Source organism: Anopheles gambiae, chromosome 2 (assembly GCF_943734735.2).
Source record: "Anopheles gambiae chromosome 2, idAnoGambNW_F1_1, whole genome shotgun sequence".
NCBI classification, from domain to species: domain Eukaryota; kingdom Metazoa; phylum Arthropoda; class Insecta; order Diptera; family Culicidae; genus Anopheles; species Anopheles gambiae.
In genome coordinates, this window is record NC_064601.1 from 78604734 (window position 1) to 78630496 (window position 25763).

General features: G+C 43.4%; 1 protein-coding gene across 13 annotated transcripts in view; it reads left to right on the plus strand.

The window, feature by feature from the left end:
* LOC3289894 (myc box-dependent-interacting protein 1) overlaps positions 1-25000 on the plus strand; it is a 42847-nt gene extending 17847 nt beyond the window's left edge. For 3 of the 13 annotated variants that reach the window (XM_061641494.1, XM_061641495.1, XM_061641496.1), the window contains exons 3-11: positions 17947-18082; positions 18184-18374; positions 18482-18586; positions 18655-18907; positions 19128-19223; positions 20669-21283; positions 21531-22208; positions 23116-23258; positions 23349-25000. In XM_061641494.1, coding sequence (XP_061497478.1) covers positions 17947-18082; positions 18184-18374; positions 18482-18586; positions 18655-18907; positions 19128-19223; positions 20669-21283; positions 21531-22208; positions 23116-23258; positions 23349-23429 — 2298 coding nt within the window. In that variant the 3' untranslated portion in view covers positions 23430-25000. The remainder of the gene's footprint in view (positions 1-17946; positions 18083-18183; positions 18375-18481; positions 18587-18654; positions 18908-19127; positions 19224-20668; positions 21284-21530; positions 22209-23115; positions 23259-23348) is intronic. The other 10 variants (XM_061641500.1, XM_061641499.1, XM_061641501.1 and 7 more) reach the window with 5 other exon arrangements.
* The last annotated feature ends 763 nt before the right edge of the window (positions 25001-25763 follow it).

Genomic DNA, 25763 nt, shown 5'->3' on the forward strand with positions numbered 1-25763 from the left:
AACCTTGAGACTAGAAGATGTTAGAGATTTATAACCACCACCTCTGAATGTGAACTGAATCTAGTGTGTGTGTGTGTGTGTTAGTGTAAGTAGACATAAAGAGAGAGACAGAGAGAGGGACTAGGTCGAGCATTAGTCGATTGATGAACCTTGGTGGTCCGGTGGCAGTGTAGTTTCAATCTCGCGTCTTGCAAAATGTTAGGTTCGTGATCATGTTGCGATGTTCTCACCTTTCGCTAGTGGCATGAGCTGGAGGTAGAGATGAGCTAAAGCAATACGATACAAGCGCCTGATACACAATGTCTGGCCGACGCACTGTCCCGCTTTTGCTGTTCAAGAAGAGAGGGTACCATTATTGTTAAGTAACTGGCAAACACAATGCCCTTTAATGTTGCAAAGTTGCAAAAGCTGTTCGGTGACAAACAATCATTGCTGTGGAGTACAGCTGAATAAAAATAGAAAGATAGAAGCGTCATTTTCAGTTATCGTTAGGAATAAAAGAGGGAAAGAGAATTAGAAGACACAACAGTAAAGTTGAGCCGTTCCATTTGCTTACAAAGTCACGTGCCTGCCTAGTCACTAATACATTGGACGCAGCAAATACACCGCTCAACAAGTGTTCCATAATAAGCCACAGCAGCAACCGGTATGACACCGTTCGACGTCATCATCGTGCGGTAGTGTATAATACGATTGACCAGGTCATGGAAATGCCGCTCGGCTGTAGGCCCTTCCGCGCCCAGCACAGCAACTGACATACACAGCTCGGCTGCTCGGTACGTTGTTTTGCGTGTTACGAATTGTGGCCTCCGTTCCGTGTGGCCGTTGTTCCGTACGGCACGTCCTTCGAAAGAAGCGGCCAACCAGTCACGCTCTCAGTCAGCGATAGTTTGTTCTGCTTGGCTAGATTCATGCACGATTAGCAGCTTTGCTTTAGAGCCTGACAGGGACACGATTGCTTCTTGAGTGAACAGTGATCCAGGAATGAAAGGAAGGAAATACACGAAGTAGAGGCAAAGTCAACAAAGACAAAAGCGTTTGACAAGCGTCAGAGCCATAAAGGTGGCGAGTGCCATCTCACGTGCCTTAATATGGCAGGTTCTTCAGGGCAAAGAGAAAAAAAGTCTCTTTTTTGTTGTTTCATTTGCAGCTGGCTAATATTCCCCGTTTTGGAGGAAGATGAAGCCCACGTGCATCACGATCGCTTTTGGACAGTCGGCTCTCGGCTGGTTGACGGTCAGTTCAATTTGGGGGAAAACGTAGGCGGTTTGATATACGATCGGTTTGCAGCCAAGCATCTACAAGCTTCGGTGTCATGTTGCCCGATTGTATAGCCATTTCGTCATTCGCTTAATGGAAAAGAGAACAGCAAGATTATGAAATGATTAAACCATCCTTTTGTAATTTGTATCATCGTCGTTTATGAAGTTCTTTCAATATAATGACCATGATCAGTAGCGGCAATAAGATGGTTTTGCAAAAAAGATCCCCATCGCACATTAGCAGAATTTGCAGAAGGAATGATTAATGCCCCTGACACACAGACGACCCCTCCTTATAGTACGCGTATGAAAATCTAAATTAAAATAATGCCTGCATCCGATGCGGTGCTGTGCTGGTCGTTTCTGGTGGTACATTGCACACATATCACACCTAACACACAATTGCCCATTTCAGCCAGATCGTCAATTACTGCGACGATGGGGGTGGTTCCCCTTTGTGCCGCCGTCGTTATTCCATCATCATCCTCACCGAGAAAAGGTACGCTAAACGCCAGCGCGACCGATCAGTTCTGATCATTCGCTCCAACCTCCCGGGGTCGTCTCAATTAACTGTAACGACAAGGGATGTTACTCAACCGAGCGCCGAGCCGGTCCGAGCCGTTGTTTATGTGCTGCTAATCAAACGAATTTCATAACGATACCGATTCGCACGACCACACGTTGCCTGCCCACCTTCAGTGCTTCACTCACTCGGTGCGGTGCGTTCGTTTCACTTTCCTCGCCGGTTCTCCGCTTCTGCCGATCGGATGGCGTTGTGGTACGGGCATCAAAGGCATGGAAAGCATTACCATCGCTTCACCATCGCTGATTGATCCATTGCGCACTCGAGAGGACTGGTGCGACGGAGTGTAGTACATCTTCGCATTGCCACACTTTTCCACCAGGTTCGAAGTCATTGCCGTCTAGCCGGGCGTTGGAGATCGGAACCGTCCCACCTGTGTGCCGTGTGCAGAGTTGAGTGAACGTGCCAAAAGTGTCCGCTCAGAAGACACATTCATCACGACACGGAGCCGCGATTGTAGCGAGCGTCATTCGGCCGTGACGTGCGAGAGATGCAGTAAGGAGCACGATCGTTCGATAGCGACGGAAATTGCATCTTCGTGCCGTGGATGCACCGCTGGCTTTCGATCGGTCAATTGTTTTGCACCCGCCCGTCACGATGATAACGATTGGTCAATGCTACAACTGATCACATCGCAAACTCATCAGGCGGATAGAATGTTCATTTTCGGAAAGGGGAAAATGTTTTTTGGACTCTCTATTTTCCGCAGAATATATAAATGAGTTCCTTGCCATCTTGCGACATGAATAGATAGTGCGTTTATAATATTTCGTCTCAGTGATTGAGTTTATTGGGTATTGGAAAACCCAATTCCTCCCAACGCACTCGTAATCGCAATGCACAGATGCACTGTCACAAAAAAACAAGCTCATCCGCACGCCTTTATGCATTCGCTAATTTCCATACATTGCAAAAAAACACGCTCCCCGTGTAATTTCATCTATGAGAAAGCTAGACGAATCGTAAAGTCATCATCATCATCGAAACGGTACGAAATGCATACAAGTTTGCGTGGCCTTTTGGCCTTTCTCTCGGCCAGCGACTTTCTCGATTATCTACGATTCGCGTTTGGCGCGTAGCGGAATGGCAAATGTCGTCGTTCGCATGCGGAACGAACAAGTTGGCTCCTATTCCGCGGCCCGGCGTACATATCAGCCGCACCATCGATCGACACCACACCGGCTGAAGATGATACGTTCGTGCACTTCAGCAACCGATTTGCTGATTTGTAACGTTGTGTGGGAAGGGAGAGGCACTGACGAATAGTTGGATGCACCTGAGCACCGAGCGGTACGGAAATAGCTCATTTGCATTGTGAAGATGGTGGTGGTAGTGGTGGTGGTAGTGGCAGTTGTGTACATCTGGTCGATTGAGAATCACTTACATTCGCTTGCACTGCAGTGTACTTCCCTTAAGCGGTGGTTCCATCGGTGCCTAATGATGATGCCCCCCGAAATGAAGGCGGAAGGAATCATCCCTCGCCAGTCACTTCCCGTGCCGACAACGGGCAAACATATACCGTGCAAGATGAAGGAAAGTGGCATCCAATTTCTAATGGCGCGTTTTTGGTTTAAATTATCGCGCTAAATCGCTCGTGGATGTTGGGAAAGTTGAGGCTTAATTTTCAATATACACCGTCACAAAAGGGACACTGTCAAAGTTTTTAATTCAGGTAACTTTAAACGCAATTGTATTTCAAAACATTGCAACACATCTACGGCATTTTTTAAAAATAAAATTGGATAGTTGGAAAATTATTTGCATTGGAATATTTTATGCATTATTATTGTTACTATTATTTTTGTAATTATCCCATGCATACATCGTAGTCCGCTAAAGGCCTGTCTTAGTCCGTAATTGGCAGGGCAAATCTGTGGTTTTTTGGTTTACAAGTAGCCGAAGTCAGTTCTTCCAATGCAAAGATCGGTCTATACGAAACTGCTGTGCTCTCTGCAGTGACTCCCACTCCGATCCTACACCGGCTATTGTTAGTCCGATTGCGACTCCGGCAAAATCGGAATCACTACTTCCACCCGGAGTCGGAGTCACCTGGAGTCGGAGTCACCCGGAGTCGGAGTTGTTCGGAGTTGTCCGGAGTCGATGTTCCGGACAACTTCGGACGGCTCCAGACGACTGCGACTTCGGACAACTTTACTTTACTCATCACTAGTATAGACAAACGATCTTTCCTTGCATTCTTTAAGCTACTGATCACCGAAAAGATACGGATTTAAAATTTGATTATTTAGGTCTATAACAATAAACATGCCGCAGGAAGAGAGGAATAGAAAGGGCGTTCTGGCAGAGTCTACTTCTTCAAAGTAAGAGTTGTGTAAAGCCAACTGCACAAAACGCTCCTTCATTTACACTTGTAAATAGTGTTCTAAAATTGAGTCATTAACAACCCCCTTTACTTGCTTGCATTCACTTGAATCACAGCGTGCCTCACTTCAAACATTCCAGAATCACACTACGGTTTACGACCCTTACGAACACTGCTCCGAACGTTGGCACAATTTGCCGGCTTAGCGTACTTTCTTGGCTTAGGATTTGTGCACTCACACCATCCGTCACCCTAAAATCACGTTTGCAGCGTGCTCACACAGTCGCTCTCCCCCCTTATTTCCGCCTATCCGCGGATCAGCATCTAAACATACTACCCCGGTATAATGCAAGTGAAGATAATTACTGTTTCGAAACACAACGCGCTCCCTGCTGCTCGTGTCGGGCCCCAAAACCACCGCGCTTCCCCATGTATGTCGACACTATTCTAACGCCTGGCCATATTAAATTAGATTAGAAAGCCAGCCAAATGAGTTCGGCGAAGCCGTGGAATAGCCTGGCACCGCGTTCGCTGTTCGAACTCGGCGAAAACCGACCGTTTACCAGCCAACACAGCAGCGTTGGGGAGCTCTCGCGTACGCCTATTGTAGAGGCCTATCGATTGTCACGTGCTGGCTGGTATATCGGTGACAGTATCGAGCCGTCCAATGGAGGGTTAGTTTTCTGCGAGAAAAGTTACAAAGCAAGTGCAACCTTCAACGCGTTACCAAACTGAAGTAATCCATCTTGAAGTCGTTCGGGAGGAGAGTGAAACAAGTTAGTTTATTTTAGAGCGATAAAGTCGCTACGTGTGTGTCACATTGGCAGTTTGTAATAGACGTTTCGTTCGGTGTTTTTTTTTTAACTCGAGGAATACGATATTGCTCTAACCCACTGCCTGCCTGCCAGCCTGCCATTAGCCTACTAACTGTGCTAATTTTAACGTCGATATATGTGTTGCTGCGAAGGGCAGCAGCTGAAGGAAACTAGCGAAGGGGTATTGTTGGTACAGGCTTCACGATTAGATCCGATCGTCAGATTAGGCACCAATGAGCGCGGAAGGACAGATTGTTTAGTGTGACGGATACTTAGCAGCTCCACCAACGAGGACAACTGCTCCTGAAGAGTCGGTAGCAGAACAAATCTTTTTCTTTATATTGTTTTTTTTGTTGTCCTCTTTAAGCACTCGCCCTATATTCGTGTCCGACTATTTAGCAGGATTATCGACAGTTGAGTTAAGATTTTTCTTCTCCTTCTTGCTCTCTTTTAAAGTAGATCCGTTTATGCAGTGCACTATGCAAGAAGTATTACCTTGTTGCAGCACAGCGAGTGAGTGTGTGTGTGATCGTGACGGCGGTGTACATAAAAAAGGCGTAAATGGAATGCAATAGACAACAACATCAAGCTATGCAGAGCATTGGCAAGGTTATTCACAAGCCCATGCCGGTGGTGTCTTGTTTGGTGGCGCCCCCTCCCTTGCTTATCCTGTCTGGTGGGAGTTTGTGCTCCGCGTGTTTGGCGTCAACACCTGAACAGTCGCCGGTAGTCGAACATACCAACGCCATTCAGTCGTCGGAAGCTCCCCCACCAATCCGCCAGGGTCATCAGGTTCTCCCACGTTCTAATTTGGGGTGTCGTGCTTCAGGGGAAGAGGGGTGGTATTCCTTCTTTTGCCTCTTGAGTGTTTCGCTTTCAACGTCGTCCCACCACACGCAAAGCCAAGCGACGTCTCGTGCAGTGGCTCTATGAAAAAGTATTAGAGTTTTGGTGGTTTCTCTGTACACATTTACCCTTTTCTTTTCCTTCATCCACCACCTACGCACCTCCTTCACCTTTCGGCTGCATCCCACGCGAAATAGCGTCAGCAGAAAGATGCACGCCTCCTCTAAACAAGGCACTCACTGTTTGTGACACATCAAACGAGCACTCATCAACCGTTTGTTTGCTAATCAAAAGGTTCCCGAGTGGTGCTCCAAAATAACTGAATCACCCCTCCTGTCGGCGAGCGTTCATTGTAAAACAGTGGGAGAGGAACGGTTCATTTTGGGACGGTTCCAGTCCGACCGACGGTGCATCTGAGCGATGTTGCATTAGGTGCAGCTTGAAGCACCTCTGAACTGCAACTGCAGCTCCCCTTCTCAAACTAACGACCTGTTTGAGTGGGAATGTGTCTGTGTGTGCCTAGCACATTCCATTTCGTTGTGGAGCACTTGAAGAAGCTATGCAGTTTTCACCTTGTTTGTTTGCCTTTTCCTGGGCCACGGGGCGCACCTCCCACCATCCCCAGCTGATGTTTCCGCGTGAGTGGAGCGCACGCGAGCAGCTCAAGAACGAGTGCGATTAATCTAGATGCAGTGTGTTTAAGTGTGTCAGCAGCGGCGGCAACAGCATGACACGAGGAGGTCATGTCTCTCTTCCCTTCAAGCATAAACGTCGGCGCACACAGGTGCGCTGTCGTTTTGGAGTGCAGTTACCCAGTGGCCCATATTTTGTTTTTGTTTTGGTGCTGGCCTACAGTGTGTTGTTTGCATACCGAGCGAAACACGCAAAACATTCACGGTGATACCAACGAAAAAACCCCACATAATAAAGTGTTTTATTTTCAACTTTTTTTGGGATATGCTGCAAAATACGACCGTTGTGTCAGTCAGCTTTAAAAAATTAAGATTGTGAAACAATTCAAGGCTTATCTGCCAGGGACTGTGCGTTCTTTTTTGGTAAACTTTTTTTTATTTTATACAAATTTTGAAACAATAAATTCTAAAAATTCCAAATCCAATTTCCCCAACATTACTTTACAGCTTAACAGTTTATCAAACGTACTAATTTTTTATCAGAAAGCACGGGCGTATAAACCCGTATTGGTACACTCATTTATTAATTAAATGCTTAAAAAAACAAATGTTGCATATAAGTTTGAGACTCCTTGCGAAGGAGAACTGAGTGATGCAAATCAAGTAAAAAAGGGAATCCTCGGAGATGAACTTTTGAAAATGAATAGGTATTTGATCAAATATGACTTAGTTTCCAGATAAATGCTCAAAAGTAGATTAAACTAGACGGTGTATTTAAATTAAAGATAATTTTAAATAAAAAATAAATAGACATTTTAATGTAATGAATCATCGTGCATCCCGATAAACAATAGATTAGGGCCGCTTTCACGAAAAGATTTGCTGCTCGAAAATTCCTATCAAAATAACATTTGTCCTGCTTAGTAGAAATCGAGCAGATTTCGGCTAATCCTTTTCGAGCTGTTTTTTTCATTCGCTGTTCAGGACAGCACGAATATTTGCTTGTAATCTTTTGACAATTTCAAAGCAATTTGGCATTTAAATTCAATTTCGGGAACTCTGCGCATGGGAAAACATATGCCTAATAGTTTTAAAAGATTTCAAAACGGTTTAAATGTATATTATTGCTTGTACTTATTTTCGAAAAATAGCCGTTTTAGAACGTACGAAATAATCGTTCTTTAGAAATGCAAAACATTTTGGAAATAATATTTTTGACGATGGAAGGAGACAGATTCGCCATCAAACATTAGTTCTGTTGAAACGGAGTTATTAACTTCGCTACACATTATAATTATCGCCAAATCCAATGAATTATTGTACTTAAATAAAGCAATATAAGATCATAAAAAAAAAACAAATAAGTTAGAGTTTAATATCAACCAACACAAGAGAAATTAAATATTTTAAGCATCAAAAAGAACTCTCATGCCATGACCCCAAAAGTCTATTTTTCTTGATAATGACAATAAAGAGATTAAAAGTTTGCACGTTTGTTGTTCTTGTTTGCTTTGTGGCAAAATATCTGCTCTCTCCCTAATTACGGACGATATTATTTACGATCCATCTGCAAAAGATAGCAATACAAAGGCAAAGCGCGAAAACAAACAGACGCCCTAGAAAACTTGGAATTTATCAGCGACAAGATAAACCTATGTTTCCCTTTTGCCCAGCCGTGTAGCACACGACACAAGGTTGGTGCGGCAAGAGATTCTTTTGCATGAATCATGAAGCGATTGCAATGCTGCATTTTTGTCCCCCGTTATGTGGTACCGGTCAAAACATGGTTAAACATGTTTTTTCGTTAAACTTGACAATGACCGTTGCTTTTGCTGTGTTTTGGTGTTTTACCGCCGAGTCGGTAATGCTTGTGTCAACTTCGTTGATTCAAACACTGTAACGTTAATACTTGCATAACGCTTCATTTGCATGATGGAGAGCTTAAACAAACTGCTCGATTTGAATGTCAAGCAGCTTGTTTCAACTATTAGTAGTGTGTAATGTTTGTGACATTCTTTCTGGGTCAGCACTGCGATACAATTTGATTTATTGGCACTTTTGTACGCTATCGGTCACGATGAATACCGACAGATTGGTGCAAATGGATTCATTAGACACCCAGGTTCCGTTTGGTCGAGAGAAAGTCGCCCTACCAATACCGAAACCCAAATTTCGGCGACATGTTCAAATTGCTTTCGCACGACTATCGTGTCCGTGTGACTAATGAGTGGCGGATGTGTTGGAGAAGCTTCACCCTGCCGCATAAAACGTTATTCTATACAGTATCAAGCTGCTAATAGGCGAAAGCTTTCTAATTGGAAATGGCCAAACTTTTCGAATTCGTGTTCCCATTTATCGGCCCACTCCAGGGTGACTTTTAAATCCAATTCTTACAATTTTACCGACGTTTTTCTCTTGATGAGCAGCACACATAATCAGCTTTCCCAAAACCACCGGTTCAAAATCGATCTGCCGAAACAAAAGCATTGAAAGAGAAAAGAGAAAAAAAACATACCCACACACACACACTCACTACAGCAAAAGGGTTACCATTGATGCTTACATTAAATTTAAAGATAATCATTGTGTGCCCTAAAATGGGTAATTTTCTCATAACGTTCCGTGCCTTCCTCGCTCGTGCACCTCCGTGCACCTTATGCAGTATGGTAACGGTGTTTAAAAAATTTCCACCCCCTTTTCTCAACGGCCACTCTCTGGCAGCCCTCCACGGCCATTTCCTTCTTCCCAACCACAGCTACTTTTCTGTTTTGTTTACCATTTTCCGGTGTTTGAGCAAGAGGTCTTAACGCAGCTGCGCGTGAGAAATGTGCCCTCTCATCACCGTGCGGCCTTTTAATGGCTTACTTCGAGCGGGGCGCACACTTGCACACCAACAGCACACAGAACAATCCTTCTTTAAGCAAATAGCACTGGAAGCGCAACCCGTTTGCATCGGAAACTGCCGATAGACGGTCCGCAATTTGAGATTTCACCTTCAAGGTTGCATCGTGACGTTGCACTTTCGCGATCGAAACGCTCACCTGTGTGTGTCTGTGCGCAAAGGTGCGGGAGGAACATGTGCCCACACCACTTACGAAATTGTGCTACCGAAAACAGCTCCAACCATCAACCTGAAGATGGAATAACACCTTCGGCAAAGGTAGCGCGAAACATAAAATGCGCGAGCATCTTCTTCACTATCCTCTCTCTCTCTTTCTCTCTTTCTTTCTCTCTCTCTCTCGTAAAGTTTCCGGGCATAATAAAACTACCGACGGCTTTCCTCCAAACTTTCACTTGCACATCCTCATGCCTCGTTGTCGTGACGATCATCCTCTGACAGATTCACTGCACCGTCATCGCGCCTGTGGGGTGGTCGGGTCGTGAAGTGAAGTGAACTGAAAATAAAACATATTTTTGCTTTTATGTTTTATTTTACAATAATAACAATATTGAAGTTTCTGTTTCGTTTCGAGTTGGCAGATGGGAAAGTCATACTTTTGTAACGATTTCTAAGCGCATTAATCTTCCGCTAAACAAGTGGTGAACGAACGATGATGGGGAGAGACGATAATGTAAACCACCCGTTTTGTGGTTCAACTTAGAGCTGCTGATCAAAACAAAGTTTTTAACCAATTCCGGCCGATTTCATTGTTGCGTGGGCTTTCTTCCGTTTGGATTGCGTTGGTTGAGCTCATACATAAATGCTTAATGAATATGGTAGGGTTTTATCCACGTCACTCATTACGTTATGAACTTTATCATTCCTTGCTTCACGCTGATGAGATTCCAAGTTCTTGGCCAATTTTTTTTGGATCATCGAATAATTTGTGATGTTTACAGAACATACATATCTTGGACAAAGAATAACGCATTTTACAGTGCGATGTCTTCGATAAACTCCTCTATGAAGCCTGACAAGAAACTTGAATTTCGGATGCCGCAAAAAACCTATCCAACTATTTTGTGTTAAAATCATATCCTTCCGTATCACTCTAACAGACGTTTACTGTACCAGTTATTCAAACGAGCGGTTACGCTTGCTCCTTTTCGAAAAAGACTAATATTCAATATCCGGGAAACAGTATTTTAATTACACCGCATTTCTCAATCCAATCGTCAATAGTTCATTCTCCAGCTGCCATCCTATCCTGCCATTACATTCCAACGGTTGATGCTACAAATCTCTTCGACTATGATTTTCCCGAACCAGGCCTCACAGCTTCCTGCCGTCTGCCGGATGACGAAGTGCGTGTGTTGCCGTTTGGCTAAAGCGTTCACTTTCACGAGCTTAAGCTGCGTTGCGGAACTGCACCAGCAGTCTGCGGCGGCGCAAAAACAAAACCGTTTAAAAACATTCCCCATTCCACTTCCATTTTATTGCGCAGCGCCTCGATCGGTTGGAAATCGGTTTTATCACGAAACGATAAAAACGCGATTTTGCTTTTGCCACAATATCAAAAGGCCTCCAGTAGCCGGCAGTGATTTGTCTTAAAATGGTAGATTGCGTAGTGATAAAGCAAACTCGCGACCGGTGCTCCGGGTCCTGCTTGCTACGCTACAGTTTTAGCATAGTTCGGCTACAGTTTTTGCAACCAGATCCGATCGGATAACAGCGAAGGCAGCACACGCTGAGCGCCAATCGTAGTGCAATCGAAATCAAAAACATATCGGTTCACTGCAAATCAAACTTGCTCGCCGGCAAGTGGAACGGTGCTGTTACATGCTCTTTGCCTTTGACTTGCTACTGCTACTTACACCACTACCACCCGGAGCTGTATTTATGTGGATTTATTCATTCCACGCAAAAAGGGCAAAAGAATCAGTGTTGGGAAAAAATCGAAAAACCTCTCGCTTATGATGAGGTTCGTAAGTTTCCACTGTTTTCACACACGTGCAAGATTAAACCTTGGTTTGATTTGAGCGCGAGATGCAAAAATAAATAAATAGACAAATCCTCGAAGGAACTTCAAACACTCCCGAGGTGAGATGGTGGTGGTTTTACTTTACCGCCGCCATCTGGAAACGCACGGCCGGTGCTCCGAAGAAAACGCACATTCTGAATCATCACACGCGGTATGACGTCACGGGTTTATTTTACCCTACGGGAAAGGAAGTTTTTTATATGGTTGGGATGTATAAATCAACATAAAGTGTGTTTATCATAAATTTATTTATTCGCCTATATAGGGTTAGCGTTTTTTGTTGTTGTTATTTTGTTGCATAGTTTCAATGTTTGATTGGGCTTCGGCTGGAATGTGTAATATTGCTAGAGAAGTTTCCACTTTGAATCGATTTTTTTTATTATTTCACTTCTTTTACTTATTTATTGAATTGAACAGCCTTTTTCCAAAATGTGAACACCATTTATAAACGATTTTCCTAATGTCGAAATAAAGGATTAAGCTCTATACTCAAACCAAACGTAGATTTTTTAAGTTGGCTTTTTAATATGTTTGCAAGAAAGCAAATTAATTTTATAAAAATGAAAAATCGTAGAATACAATAAATATTCAATAAAAACTAATAAAAATTAGAAAAACATGTTTTAAAAATAGCCCAAACTGTTGCATAACATAAAAACAACCAATATGTACTAAAAAAAGGGTCAGTCAAAAGGGAAATAAAAGAATCATATCATTAAGGGCAGAATGAATGGTAATAACATACCAAAATATACATTGGTCATATATTTCACTCATTTCCAAAACAAACGCTTATGATTTTTTTATACATTTCTCTTTATAATTTTCGATACAATTTTGACATGAAATTCCTAAGATTTCTTTACCATGCTTTGATACCATTTCGCGTGTTTCAAATTTGTGATTGTTGACGCGTTGTTGGAAAAGGGACCCGATTTTGTGCGGTTGTTTGGATTCCTTCCCGAGTTGACTGACACCATACGTATGTATCCGAGCGACGTTTTGCCACACATGGACACCACCATGATCGTTCCTTTCTCCTACGATCCTACGGGGAGGGTGTACACTTTGCATCGCCTTTCACCAAAACATGCCGTTAACGCCGGCCGGCCGAAAACGTCCAGCACCAGCCTCGACAGAGGTCGGAAAACCTGTTTTCGACCTGTTGCTCTATCAACACACGTATACACACCACCACAAATGGTACCCCCAAAACGGTTATCCCCATCATCCCTCCTCCGTTCCTGGTTCAATGCATCCCAACCCTCGATCTCGGAACGGGAATCCCGTCCCCTTTGCCCCGAGGCAGGTCTTTCAACTTGGATGAAATGGAAACCTTCGGCTGTAACAGTGACTACCCTTACATCCTCTCTGTGCCACTATGCTTCAAAGGCAAACCGATAAAAAAGAGTATCGAATAGTTGTTGAAAGAGGAGAAAATATAGATCTGTTAGCCCATAAAAGGGCCCCCCCATGCCCCATAACAAGCACCCTGACCGTGACGTTTTGCAATCGAAAGACGGTCACGGGTGAGGTCGAAATCTGGGCGATAAATGCAGAGAGTTCGTTAAAGAATTCGTGATCGAACCACGCGCGCTACAGCGAACGAACGGAACGGTCACGTGCGTGCCGAATCGCGGGAGAAGTTGTGGCGGAACTTTCTCTCTGGAGCTTCCCTGGCCGGGGGATGCCACGACTGGACGGGGAACCTGTTCCGGCGGTGACCCGCCATTCCCGGCGAGGTTTTTAACGCTCCTAGTGTGTATGTGTGTTGTTTTTGTCATCTGGGAGGAAAACTTTCATCCCGTAGCGTTTGTTTGTTGATGCCGATTGCCGTTGTTTGTTTCGTTTGCAGCGCGTGTTTATCAAAGGCGCTGTTAATTAACGCCGCGGGTTTAAAGTGTGCAGGTCGCGCAAACGCAACTGGTTGCTGTTATCCGCGTGCCCAATGGTGTGCTGTTGCAGTGGATGACCTAGCTATATCTGACCGGACGCTCAGATTCCTTGCATTCCTGCCCGATCAAGCCACGTCTGTGTGTCTGTGTTTTCCGTTGAAAAATTGTTGTCGTTGAAAGCGCAAAACATGGGAATGCAACCAATTTTTCCTATTTTTATTGTCAGTCAACACTCAAACAATTCACGATACATAACAAAAAAAAAAAGATCTGCAGCGTCACATTTGAATCAATGCTTGAAAATGTTTGTTTTTTGCGTATACAATGTAAACAATGTCTGAGAGGTGCTTTTCATGCTGTCCTTGAATTTTTGTTTTTGTATTTCATATTTAAAATTTTACGGTATAAATACTTCTGAAGAAACATTTTCTATTTTTAATAGTTGTAAATGCAGTGAATGTTGTAAATTATGGACTATTGTTAAACAATGTCAACACAATTCAGATTTCCACTTACGTGTTTTTATTTTCAGTTCTTTAAGCAAACTGTTCCGATTTTAGTTATAAATGTAGGGGAAAGCGGGGCAAAATGGCACTGTTAAGGATTTTGCTCTGTATCTCATTGGATAAACCACTTTACATTGATATTTTGACGGCAATCGATGCTTTAAAATCTTGTTCGCGAAAAACAATCAGACGTAGACGCATTGATAACAAATATAAATGAATGAAACGAAATTTGAGAATTAAATTAAAAGTTGTGAAAATGTATTGTGCCGGGTAAAATGGTCTCGCTATGGGGCAAAATGATTATACACCAAATGTCAAAACACATCAAAACAAAGGGGCAAATGGACCACAACATTGGACATCAGACTTTGGTTTAAGCTCTTGCATCTAGTTAGAATCGTGAGAGTAGAGATTAAAGTTTAGTATGTTATGTTATGAATCGTTCATGGTGGGCTTTAAACATTGTATCTGATGTTTTTCAATCATTAGAAGTCATTATAAACGTGTTAATTTGACAATAATGCAGGTGACCATTTCGTGACCAAACCTAACCATTTTGCTGCAAGTTACTCTAAATTATTTTTTTCCCTAAAATTTCATAACTATTTAACGGACAACATTTTATTCTTTCTGTTTTTTTTTCTGTTTCTTAAAAATTAGTTTAGTGTACATAATTATCAATTTGCTTGGAAAATAATTATACATTTTAGCCCAAAATGGCCATATTTCACTTGAAAGACTTTACTACTACATAACTTTTACTTAACTCAAGTTACTGTGATGTTTCCTTAAACTCGCTTAGCACGAGAAACTGCTTTTAAGTCAAATTTGATTTTCAAGCTTTGCAATAGTTTTGAATAAATGTAAATTCAATTTAAGCAAACCTTCCATAGACTACCTCCTTCCATGGGGTTTGATTGTCTCCATTCCAATTCCATCTGCAACTTCGAATCACTTTCAACTTTTTCTATGCTGATTGGTTTGACAAGAATGGTTTATTAATTGTTATTACTATTCCTCCATCTCAACTGCATTTAAATTCTACTATAATTTACATCATCAAGTGAAAGATGTTTGCTAATTGTGTCTAGCCATTGACTGCCAATGACTGCACAAAGAAGAAGGGGCAATTATTCGCGGTCACGAATTTCACGTCCGCTAAAATCTACATAACCCGGCACTTGGTAATACACTCCGACCGGCAAAAACGAAGCGGAAATCCTTCACAAAACTGATCAATTTTCGATCCAAAGTGCATTTTGATGGTCACGGCCCTCTCAGCGGCAACAGCTGGGACGGCGCGAGTTGAGGACGGAACCAGCAATGGAACTGGCTATGCTTTAGTTCGGTACGCCTGCTTTCGATTTCATGCATGATGCCATTGCTTCGGGGCAATAGGATTGGTGCGATGATTTTTCTTCACCGCTCCGTTCCATACGCGAGCTGTTAGTTGGGTGGAAAAACTGGTTTGCTCAAATTGGCCATAAAAAAACAAACGGCCACAAACGCTAAACTATGCACCGGTCGTCCGTCTAGCCTGTGTGCAGTGTTGTGTTAGCCCAGTTGCATCGGCACTTATAAAGCTGGTACCGTTGGGCGTGCACAGATATGGGTGCAGTTGGCCGGACCCGCCACTAAAGCCGGGTCTGGTGGAGGTGGAAACTGGTTCCCGAGGGAAACTAGATTTAAGTCATCGGCAGCCCACAAACCTAGTGCATTAGAGGCAAGTGTTCTTACCATGTAGAGCGGGAGAGAGTTACTACTCTCACTTTTATCCGATCGTGTTTATTTTTTTTATGCTTTCGATTTTATCTATTTTGCTGTTTGTGGAATTTACATTTAGCCAATATGTCTTCGGGGTTACAATTTCAAAATGAAGTGTTTTTTTTCTGTGTGGTTTGATATTGAATTAAATGACTATCGCACTAATTTTATGATTATGGAGTGGTGTCTTTGTTGCTGTAACAAAACCGAAATGATAGAATGGCTTACCACTTACTGTGTACTGAACAAAAAAAACACAGTCAATGGAACAGAAAACAAGTGTACACAAACACAAAACAGCAACGTAATTGGGCAATATAAGCCATTCAAATGTGTAAGCCAAACTGTGTTGGAGTTGTTGTTTAAGCGGCGCAAACACGCTCACAGAGGACACACAGACGCAAACACCGCCATTGCTAGGGCTGGATAATGCAGGTGTAATTATTACGATAGCTGCGGGGTGTACATACCTACACAGAAAAATGGCGAAGGCGTAGATATGGTGGCCACCGTTTATGTGTGGGGGAGCGAACCAAATCGTGTCCAACATTGGCAAAAAGTTGGCCGGATATGTAGGTTATCAGTTGAGCCCTAGCAGCAGGGCTGAGATGATTTGTTTGCATAAGGCATGTTAGGTATGCAGATTTGGGAAACGTTCTCTACGTCTAGCTCGGTCGGGTTTCGATGTGAAGTCGGAAATTTGTTTATTTTATTTTCTGTTGATTTGATTTTGCCTATCTGCTTAATTATTTTCTAATTAAAAATTAAAAAAAATAAAGAAAATTAAGCCAACTCACTCTGTAAAGCTACGCAGCCCAAACAGTACGGGATGGCGGAATGTCAAGGAAGAGTAAATTACTTCACCTAACACTCGTCATTAAATGTGCGTTAGGAACAGTGCTGCGTGTAAGGCTTCTAACGGGATGGATGGATCAACTTTCTAACTGGCTGTATGGCCGCGGCAAGGTATCAAGCCATCATCCATCAGCAGTGTGCCCCTTCCGTATGGCACTGCGGGGTTTATTTTTCTCATCAACATGTACTCGAATGTGACTTCAGCTTAACAGACCACATGTCTCCCATGACCGTGGTCGGCCAGATGCAACTTGGTCTCACGTGACGACGACTGCCCATCATCTTGCTGCTGTAGGGGTTGAAAGCGTCAAACTCACTCGTTGTCCAGCGCGGTGGTGGCTCCCTCTAAAGCTCATTCTATCGCGTACGGTCTAAAGGTACTCACGCTACGCTGGTAGTAAAGCTTCACTGATTAGCATACCTCGCAAACGAAACGCAGCTTATGGGAACCGCGCGTATGGGTTGATGTTGAATGCTCCAGCAAGGTAGTATTGGAACTAACTCCTCGCCTGGTTTTCTGCTGCTTGTGGGTAAGCGCGACTGTACTTCGTAGATGATTTTTGCAAGACGTTTAATAAATTTACCCTCTACCTTGACCATGGTGTGTGGGGGCGGTTGTGTGCCTTACCAGTGTGCTGTTTGTGTGAAAAGCCCTGGTGAGAAAAGCCGCACTTCATAACACACTGTTCCCTACTGTTGCGCCGATGCTGTGTGTTTGAGTGCTCACTTGCGATTCTGGATGGTGCGAAATCACGTGGCGAAACAGACATCATGTGATGGATTAGGGCTTTGAGCTCTGGAACCTCCTGCAACACGGAACATTATGGAGAAGAGTAAATAAAATGGTTAAATTAGTTATACTAGTTTAATGTAATAATTACTATTTTAGTGCTATATTGCTAGCTTCAATTATTAGCTTAAGGCTTATTCACATCTCCCTTTGATGCAATACCGCCGCCGCACATCGGCTGAAATGTATGTACATTTCCGCTTCGACCCGCCATATGACCCACACACACACACACACACACCAACTTCTACTTCCCCGCTGGCATAAGGGTGGCTATTAATTTGGGTAGCTAATTTTAGCGACCCAAGACACAACTGTCCCATTTCTCACTGGCTCGTAAAAAACGTCCACTTGAACAATTTTTAAGCTCTTCGCAAAACTCAAAACCCTACCAACCTTTCGCCAGTGATACTGCTGTGTGCTTGTGTGTCTAGTGTTGTGTGTGTTGGTGTTATTTTTCATCGACCAATTGCTCGGTTCCACCGTACGAATGTGGTGTGGCCTATGCTGTGTGGCGGTTGTAATATTTTTAGCAGCATCATACTTTCTAGCTGCACCGTACACTACCTGAAACATGAAACAATTTCGCAGCCACTGTCGTAAAATGAGATGAAATAGATAAGCAGATTTATTTTCGATGCTTTTTAAGCAATATTTTTATATTTTCTCATTTATTCAAAATTAAAATCATCTAGTAAAATTGAGAAAATCATTTTAATATTCTCCAACTTGATCTACTCCCCTTTGCAGCTCCTACAAAATCTTGGCAAAGTCGACCGAACGGCAGATGAAATTTTCGACGAACATTTGACAAACTTCAACCGACAGCACACCTGTGCAACCAGGCTGCAGAAAGAATTCAGCAACTACATCCGATGTGTTCGTGGTAGGTGTTGCGCGTTACTCATATATTAAAAAAGACGATGTTTTTTCACACACTGAATCATTTCTTCCCTTTTGATCATTATTATTACTATCACCATTCAGCCGTACAAAATGCCTCGAAAAGCCTCATGGAAGCCATTACCGAAGTATACGAAAGCCAGTGGACCGGCTCGGAAGTGCTGTACGGCCAGGCTAAAACGATCGACACACAGTACCAGCAGTTTTCGTACAAGCTGGCCGATCAGGTACTGAAGCAGCTGGACACCTACGCGCTACAGTTTCCGGAAATGAAGGTAAGCAAGCGCCCGACACGCCAGCAGCATTTGTCGATTGCGCCGCGCACTTTGCTCTACTCTGGGTACGCCTTTTTTACATATATATATATTTTTTTTTTTTGTAGAAAAAGATTGACAAACGTGGCCGCAAGCTGGTGGACTACGATAGCCAGAGGCATTCTTTCCAGAGCCTGCAAGCGAACGCTGCCAAGCGCAAGGACGATCTGAAGGTAAGTGTGCTACTGCTGCTGCCCTCCCATCCGTCCTAAATCACATGGTGCGTTTGCTGTCGTTCCAGGTTACGCGAGGCCGTGAACAGCTGGAGGAAGCGAAGAGCACATACGAGGTGTTGAATTCCGAGCTGCACGACGAACTGCCGGCCCTGTACGATTCGAGAATACTGTTCCTGGTGACGAACTTGCAGACGCTGTTCGCGTGCGAGCAGCAGTTCCACAGCGAAACGTCCAAGGTGTACGCGGAGCTGGAAGCGATCGTAGACAAACTGGCCACCGAATCCCAGCGCGGCTCCTACACGCTGAAGAAGATCAACGGTAGGTGGTCTTCCCCACTGGACGACGGTAAAGGACCGTTGTACAGCGCTGTGTTGGGGGTTCACACTGTAAACCTTCCGCAAAGAAGTTAACACCACTTTATGCATATTCGAATGCACCGTTAAAACACGGGATGATACAAACGTGTTTAATTGTAAATGTTGATTTGTTTTCCCCCCATCCCTACCTCCTCCCCCCCTCCCAAACGTTTCGTTTTTAGCTAACTCGAACCCATCTAGCCCCCAGCAGTCACCGGTGAAGGCGAATCTGTCGATTGTGAATAATGTCACTAACGGGTCGGCCAACGCTAACGGACGTGAGTAGAGCTATCTGTTTAACGATATGTTTGCCTTCGATCGTAAGATATCGACCATCACAGGTGGTCATCCCGCACCGTCCCAGTGCATCCATTGGGGATCGATCATCGTTCGTTATCGTCATCGTAGGGAACATCCATTATTTGTAGCTTCTCATTTCGGCATCACGCGCGTTACACGTAAAATCCAATCAATGATATGCATAACAACAACATCATCAGTATGGTTTTCATGCGTTCATCCAGATTCTGATAGCAAAATAACACAAACCCAAATCTCAAAGGCTCAAAGGCTGTACTTACATTCCCATTGTTATGTCGCTTTTTGGTTTCCTAGTAAATGGTTCGGTGTTACTGTGTTGCAAAATTTAGTCTATTTTTGTTTAAGTGTCACATCATGTTCATTTCATAAACACTGGTCCTATCCTATCCTTCCTCCCCGTACGAATTGCTACAATTGATTGTTTGGTCATTGATAAGATTTTATGGTGTTGCTTGCCGTCCTGCGCGCGCGGGTTTTTGTAAGCAAGAGTGGTAATAATGTAAAGCTAATCTTTATTCAAAAATATGTCAGTATTAAAATTAATATTGCTTTTATATGTTATCATTTTGAAAATTAAAAAAAAAGCAAGTCCCATGTACACATGTACACATACACACTCCAGTTTTGACTTGATCAATATGTAAGTTCTCGGGTTTTTTTTGAATTTTTAAATACATTTAAGTACAACTATACACACACACTTTTAATACATAAATTTATTTTAAATTGGTTCCCATTGGTGATGTAAATATTTTTCAAACTCATTGCCGTGCTAGAAAGGGGTGTGTTTGACTTTGTATTTGTGAAATTTTGTTTTCGAATTTATAAACTAAAAAATAAGAATGTAAATAATGGAATGTAAAGACGTATGTGCAACAAAAAGTTGGTCACGATTCGTGAAAAGCTGAAAAGTTGCAAATAATTATAGGTTACATTAGATCAAGCTTAAACCCCCCCCCCAACACAAGTAGCTGAAGCATGCGTGTGTGACAATTTTGTTTTTTCTTCTTCTTCTTCTTTTTCTCTTCCGTGTTTTCTTTCTATATATCCTGCCCACTTTGTTTTTGCCTTACGGGCGTGCGCTCCTGCGTTGGTCTCACCATCACCTGTGCTGTGGAACGGAAACGCACACACACACACTGCGGCCAAAATCCGATCATACTGTTTTAACGTGTGTGCGTGTTCATAATTGTAAATGTGTGTGTGTATGTGTGTATGTGTGCGTGTGGCTCTCACTTTCATGCTGCAAAAACCCCCTCCTTCCCCTGCGCCTGCAAATCACCATTCTGCTCTATGGAATCGGATCGCCGGTGGAACGGAAAATCGGAAAAAATAATCGGGGAAGAGGAAAAACAAACATATGTCCTTCGTTTACTAAACCCCACCACCATACCTAAAACAGATACTTCCGCGCAAAGTGTGCTACCGTCGCCGAGAACACCGTCACCCAACCATCAGCTCGACCGGCAGGCGGATGGGCCAGAAGATGAAGACGACGAACCTTCCTACCAGAACACGGAAATGGTAAAGGCGGCGGCGGCGGCGTCGGCGTCGGCGTCGGCTGCGACCAAAGCACCGACCACGAACGGTACCACCGCCCCGGACAGCACGGCGAAGCACGGCGAGCTGGAATTGAACGGCAACGGCAGCGCACCGAAGGAGAACGGTCAACCCGCAGCGACAGCGGTGACGGAAAGTGTTCCGGCCACCACAAACGGTACGCTTCATCACCCGCCGTCTGCATCCACTAATCAGCTTCCCCAACCCGACCACCACCACCAAACGCATCCGCCGACTGCGAACGGGCTGGCCAGTAATGCTCGGGGGGCGCAAGAGAATGGGGTACATGAAACGACAGTGACGGGCGCTAGTGCAAACGCAGCTCCGACAACGGATGTGCCCGCTGCAACTGTTGCCACAACGGCGGATGCTGCTGCTGCGGCTGCTGCTAGCGCTAATACAGATGCTGCCGTTCCAACGCCCACTACTACCGGTGCAGCAGCTGTTTTGCAAACAAGTAATACTAATGTATTTAAATCATCAACACACTACTCACACACATACATAAAAACGACGAGGTCCTTACGACTCACTGTTACTAACAACCGTTACGTAGCATGGTCTCTACTACTACTATCACTATTACTACTACCACTACTACCACCACTTTTACTACTTCCACTACGGTTACACGTGCGTACTTGTTCCGCGTCTCACTGCCATCTTTCTTCTTCCTATCGTGGGCTGAACGTTGACCGTGGTAGACGATACGGTATCCTTGCCACATTTTCACCATCCCCACCACTCGCACCACCATCCCCATCATTTGCGATCCCACCAGAACCTGCCACCGGTCTACCAGTACCGGAACGCTCTCGCCCAATTGGCTGCCGCGGGCACGGCAACACTAACCGCCTCTTCATTGCGCCCTCATCATCCTCCATCCACCGTAACCCTAACCGATCATCCACGCCACGTGTACCGTTCTACCGTTCTACCATCGCAAGCTGCTGGATCGGTGCGAATGGACAAGGTAACGCAGACGCCACCACTGCTTCCAGCACAACCGAACGCCGGCATGGCGGCAACGCTGGCGACACCCAAGACTACTTCCATAGCAACACAAATGTCCACCACTATGCTGCCAAGGCCTGAGGCTACTGAGACAGCGCGAAGCTTTTCACCTGGGTACAACGTTAGCGGCAGCGGTATGCTGTATGGCAATGTGCCCACCCTAACACAGCAGCCTAACTATTCGCCCTTTCCGTATACCACCGCAAACCGTAATCTCAACAGCTACAATAACAATACTAACACACGATCGTCACCATTGATCGCACCACAACAACAACAACAACAGCAACAGCCACACTTAACAACAACACGTGTCAGTTTGAGCAATAATAATTCAATGTCGGAAATTATTTACAATATTCCGGTCGGTAAGTGGGGTGGGCTTCTATCCTATGTACTGACGTTTTTTGCCTCACAGTTTCGGCATTCTTTATTTATGTGTATATATGTGTGTGTGTATGTATGTGTGCGCCCGCTTGTATAATTATAATCCTATTTTGTTCCTCCTTTCCCGATGTGGTGATCCTCCGGGAAGCTTCAAAGGCACGTTTTGGATTTTGTGTGCCATTTTTTTCTTTAGCCGGTTATTTAGTGGTTTGCTTGCTTTACTTACCTTTTTTTAGGCGATATTTTGTGTTCCTTTTATCCATTTTTTTTCTTCAATTTTACCGCCAGCACACAATGTTGTTGTGGGTGTGTTTCTATTTACACGCTAGACTAATATAGATAATACTTGGTTTAAAGTACGAAAAATATCCTTCCCAAAAATATCCCCCACCATCATCGTATCATCGATTTCGGTTACATTATCTCACGTTTGGATAAGATTTTTAAGATCATTTGTTCTAGAAAAAAAAACACGTGGCAAGCTTTCTATTTAGTTATGCAATTAGACCAACAATGAACTCTTTCATAGCGAGTAACATGTAATTTTAAGCTGTTATAAGTATTTTGTTCAAAAGCTATTTGTTGAAATCATTTGCATTCAGTGTGGTAGAATCATTTTTTGCAAATTAAATCATTTTCTTACACAAAAACATTTCTATCTGCTCTACATAAATCGACACAAAAAAAATCGCCAATAGTATTACTGATCGGTTCTTACTTTACCTGTACGATCACGTTGCACTTACTCAAACCTCTGTAAACCACTCTACCTCATGTTCGAGCATTACTCTGACCTTTAGTCTAGGGTTTGGTGAGGTAGGGCTTTCCGATCGTGTATGTTAACGTGGACACCGGTTTTTTTTCTTCTTCTCATACCACCATTCACAGGTGCAGCGACAACGGACTTGCCACCGGGTGTTTTGTATCGCGTGAAAGCTACGTACAAGTACGTCCGAGAAGACGTCGACGAGCTGAGCTTCGAGGTGGGTGATGTCATCAACGTGGTTGAGTACGAGGATCCCGAAGATCAGGTATGGTTTTATGTTTTCCTTATTTTGTTTTCGATAAGAAAAATACATTAATTATTACATTTTTCCACACTTTTTCCCCGCCCGCCACAGGAGGAAGGATGGCTGATGGGCAACAAGGAAGGCACAAACGAGAAGGGCATGTTCCCGGCTAACTTCACCCGGCCACTGTAAATTCGCCATTAGTCGGTTCGGTTTTACATAAGGATACCGAGACGTTTTAACACCGGAGAATCCCATGAATCGCAAACCATTTTTTTTGTTGTTTTTTGGTCGTCTAAGCTGCAATGAGTGAAAGGAGATTCAGCAGCAGCATCTTCCCAAGCCATCTTCCGAATAGAACATCATAAGCATGTAGAGTGACCGATAATTGTATCCACACACACACACACATACACAAAACGTGTTTGTTGCCACCATCCATAACGCAGCGGTTAGGCATTTGAATATTAGCTGTCACACATATCCCCCCCCCCCCCCAAACACACACAGAAATCGATATAGTGTAGCAAAACGTACACCGGGTACACCGTTATTAAAAAAAAAGATTCGAAATGGAATTGCATCAGTGGCGCTCACCCTCCACCCTCAAATCACCACCATCCCGACAGTCAGTTAGTAGTTAGTTAGTCATCCGTTTACTGGCGGGAGCGAGTGAGTCACAGGTGGTAGAGAGCGAGCGTTGTGTTGTGTTGCGTTGCGTTGAAATCAGATGGTTTCAGTTTTCGGTTTTTAATTCCCTCACGTTTCACCTCGTAGTAGCCGTCCTGTGTATTTTTGTTGCGTATTATTTTATTAGTAATCACGGCGCGCGCAACATTGCAGCGCAGGTGTGATGTTTGCGCGCCACCCGTGATGGATGGTACCGGGTTTTGGTAGTGAAGCGAAGCAATGGCGCAATCTAATAATTGTAGTCTTCCCTGTCTTCCCGGTTCCGGTGAAAAATAAGGCAAATGTTGCATATTAGTAATATATTAACCCCTTTCTTTGTTTATGCACACCCCTATGCGCCGCGGCAATTGTATGTGTTGCTACGGCTACTGCTGCCCTACACGAAATCGTTAATACCGTACGCGCAAGTCATCGTCTAACTATCTATGAGCATAATGTCGTCGTTGCGTAACAATGGAAAACTAATGAATAACGTGTGCCTTTTTATTAAAGAAAAAGAAGAAGAAGAAAGGAAGCGAGAGAAAAACAGAAGAGAGCAAGCAGAAGAAACTAAGCAAAAGCAATGATTCGAAAACAAGAGAAAACAAAACAAAATCGGCAACTAACGAAATCTTTTTTCTTTCTTTCTTTTTCTGTCTTAAGTTAAGCTGTTATCATCTCGTTATTTTATGTTATTTGAAAGGCAATTGTTCTCGTTGTTTCTTCCCCATACACAATCCTTCCCTAACAGAGCTATTTTTAGTTTGCCCTAACTTTTTTTTCCTTTTGTCTGTAAAAAAAAAACAATTCATGAGAATCAAATATAACTTACTACGAATACAATCGACAAACAAACAAAAATACTGCTGTTTTTTTTGCAAGGATGTAAACCATTTTCGTTTTGTGTATTTAAACAAAAAAGAAACAGATAGAGCGAGAGCGAGAGAGAGAGAGTGAGCGTGCGAACAGGAGGAGGCGGTAGAAGGTAGAAAGGTAGCAAGCATTTCTTCCCGATGAAACACAACCGGCAGTTTTAGGTGTAAGCGATGAAATCCCCAAATCGAAAGAAATAAATAAATCATTTTGTTTGTGAACATTGGCGTCTGGGCTGTGTGTTATTTTGCTATCAAACTGGGGAGCAATTTTGTCTTGAGATCGATTTGGACTTTGCGTAAAAGTGAACGTAGCCATTTTTGTTGTTTTCTTTTTAGAAAAGGAGATATTCAATTTTCCAACTATTTAGACTATAAAACATATTTAAATAATAAATTAAAGGCATTTCCTTTTGATTCCCCGGTTTGTTCACGGTGAAAAGAAGTTTTAGCGGGGAATGAAAAAGAAACTGCATTTACAGTGGAGTGCCGTTTATCCGGGCTTCTCGGGACTTGACTTCGCCCGGATAAGCGAATAACACGGATAATGAGTCAAATGATATATTTTATCATGTTTTTCGAAAGAGAATTTTAAAAATTTGCCATGCATTATAGTGTTTTTTGTTATGACAATGTGCTCTTATAACCGCTTTTTCAAATATCCTCCTCATAACCCAATGTCACTTTTGTATTGAACTGTCATTTCTCAACAGCACGGATAAACGGAAAGCCGGATAAAAGGTATCCGGATAAACGGCGCTCCACTATATAAATAATTAGGGAATTTAATATCCTATTTTTTGGTGTACGATAAGGCCCGTGGCATCGCTCATCGGATGCGATTTTATCGGACGAGATTTATATGGGATTTGACAGATAAGGTCGGACGTGCGATTTCGTCGTCCGACCCCAATTGACATTTTCGAGCACGAATAATCGAGAATTCTAGCAAATTTCCTTAAACTGGAGCCTTAAACTTCCCTTA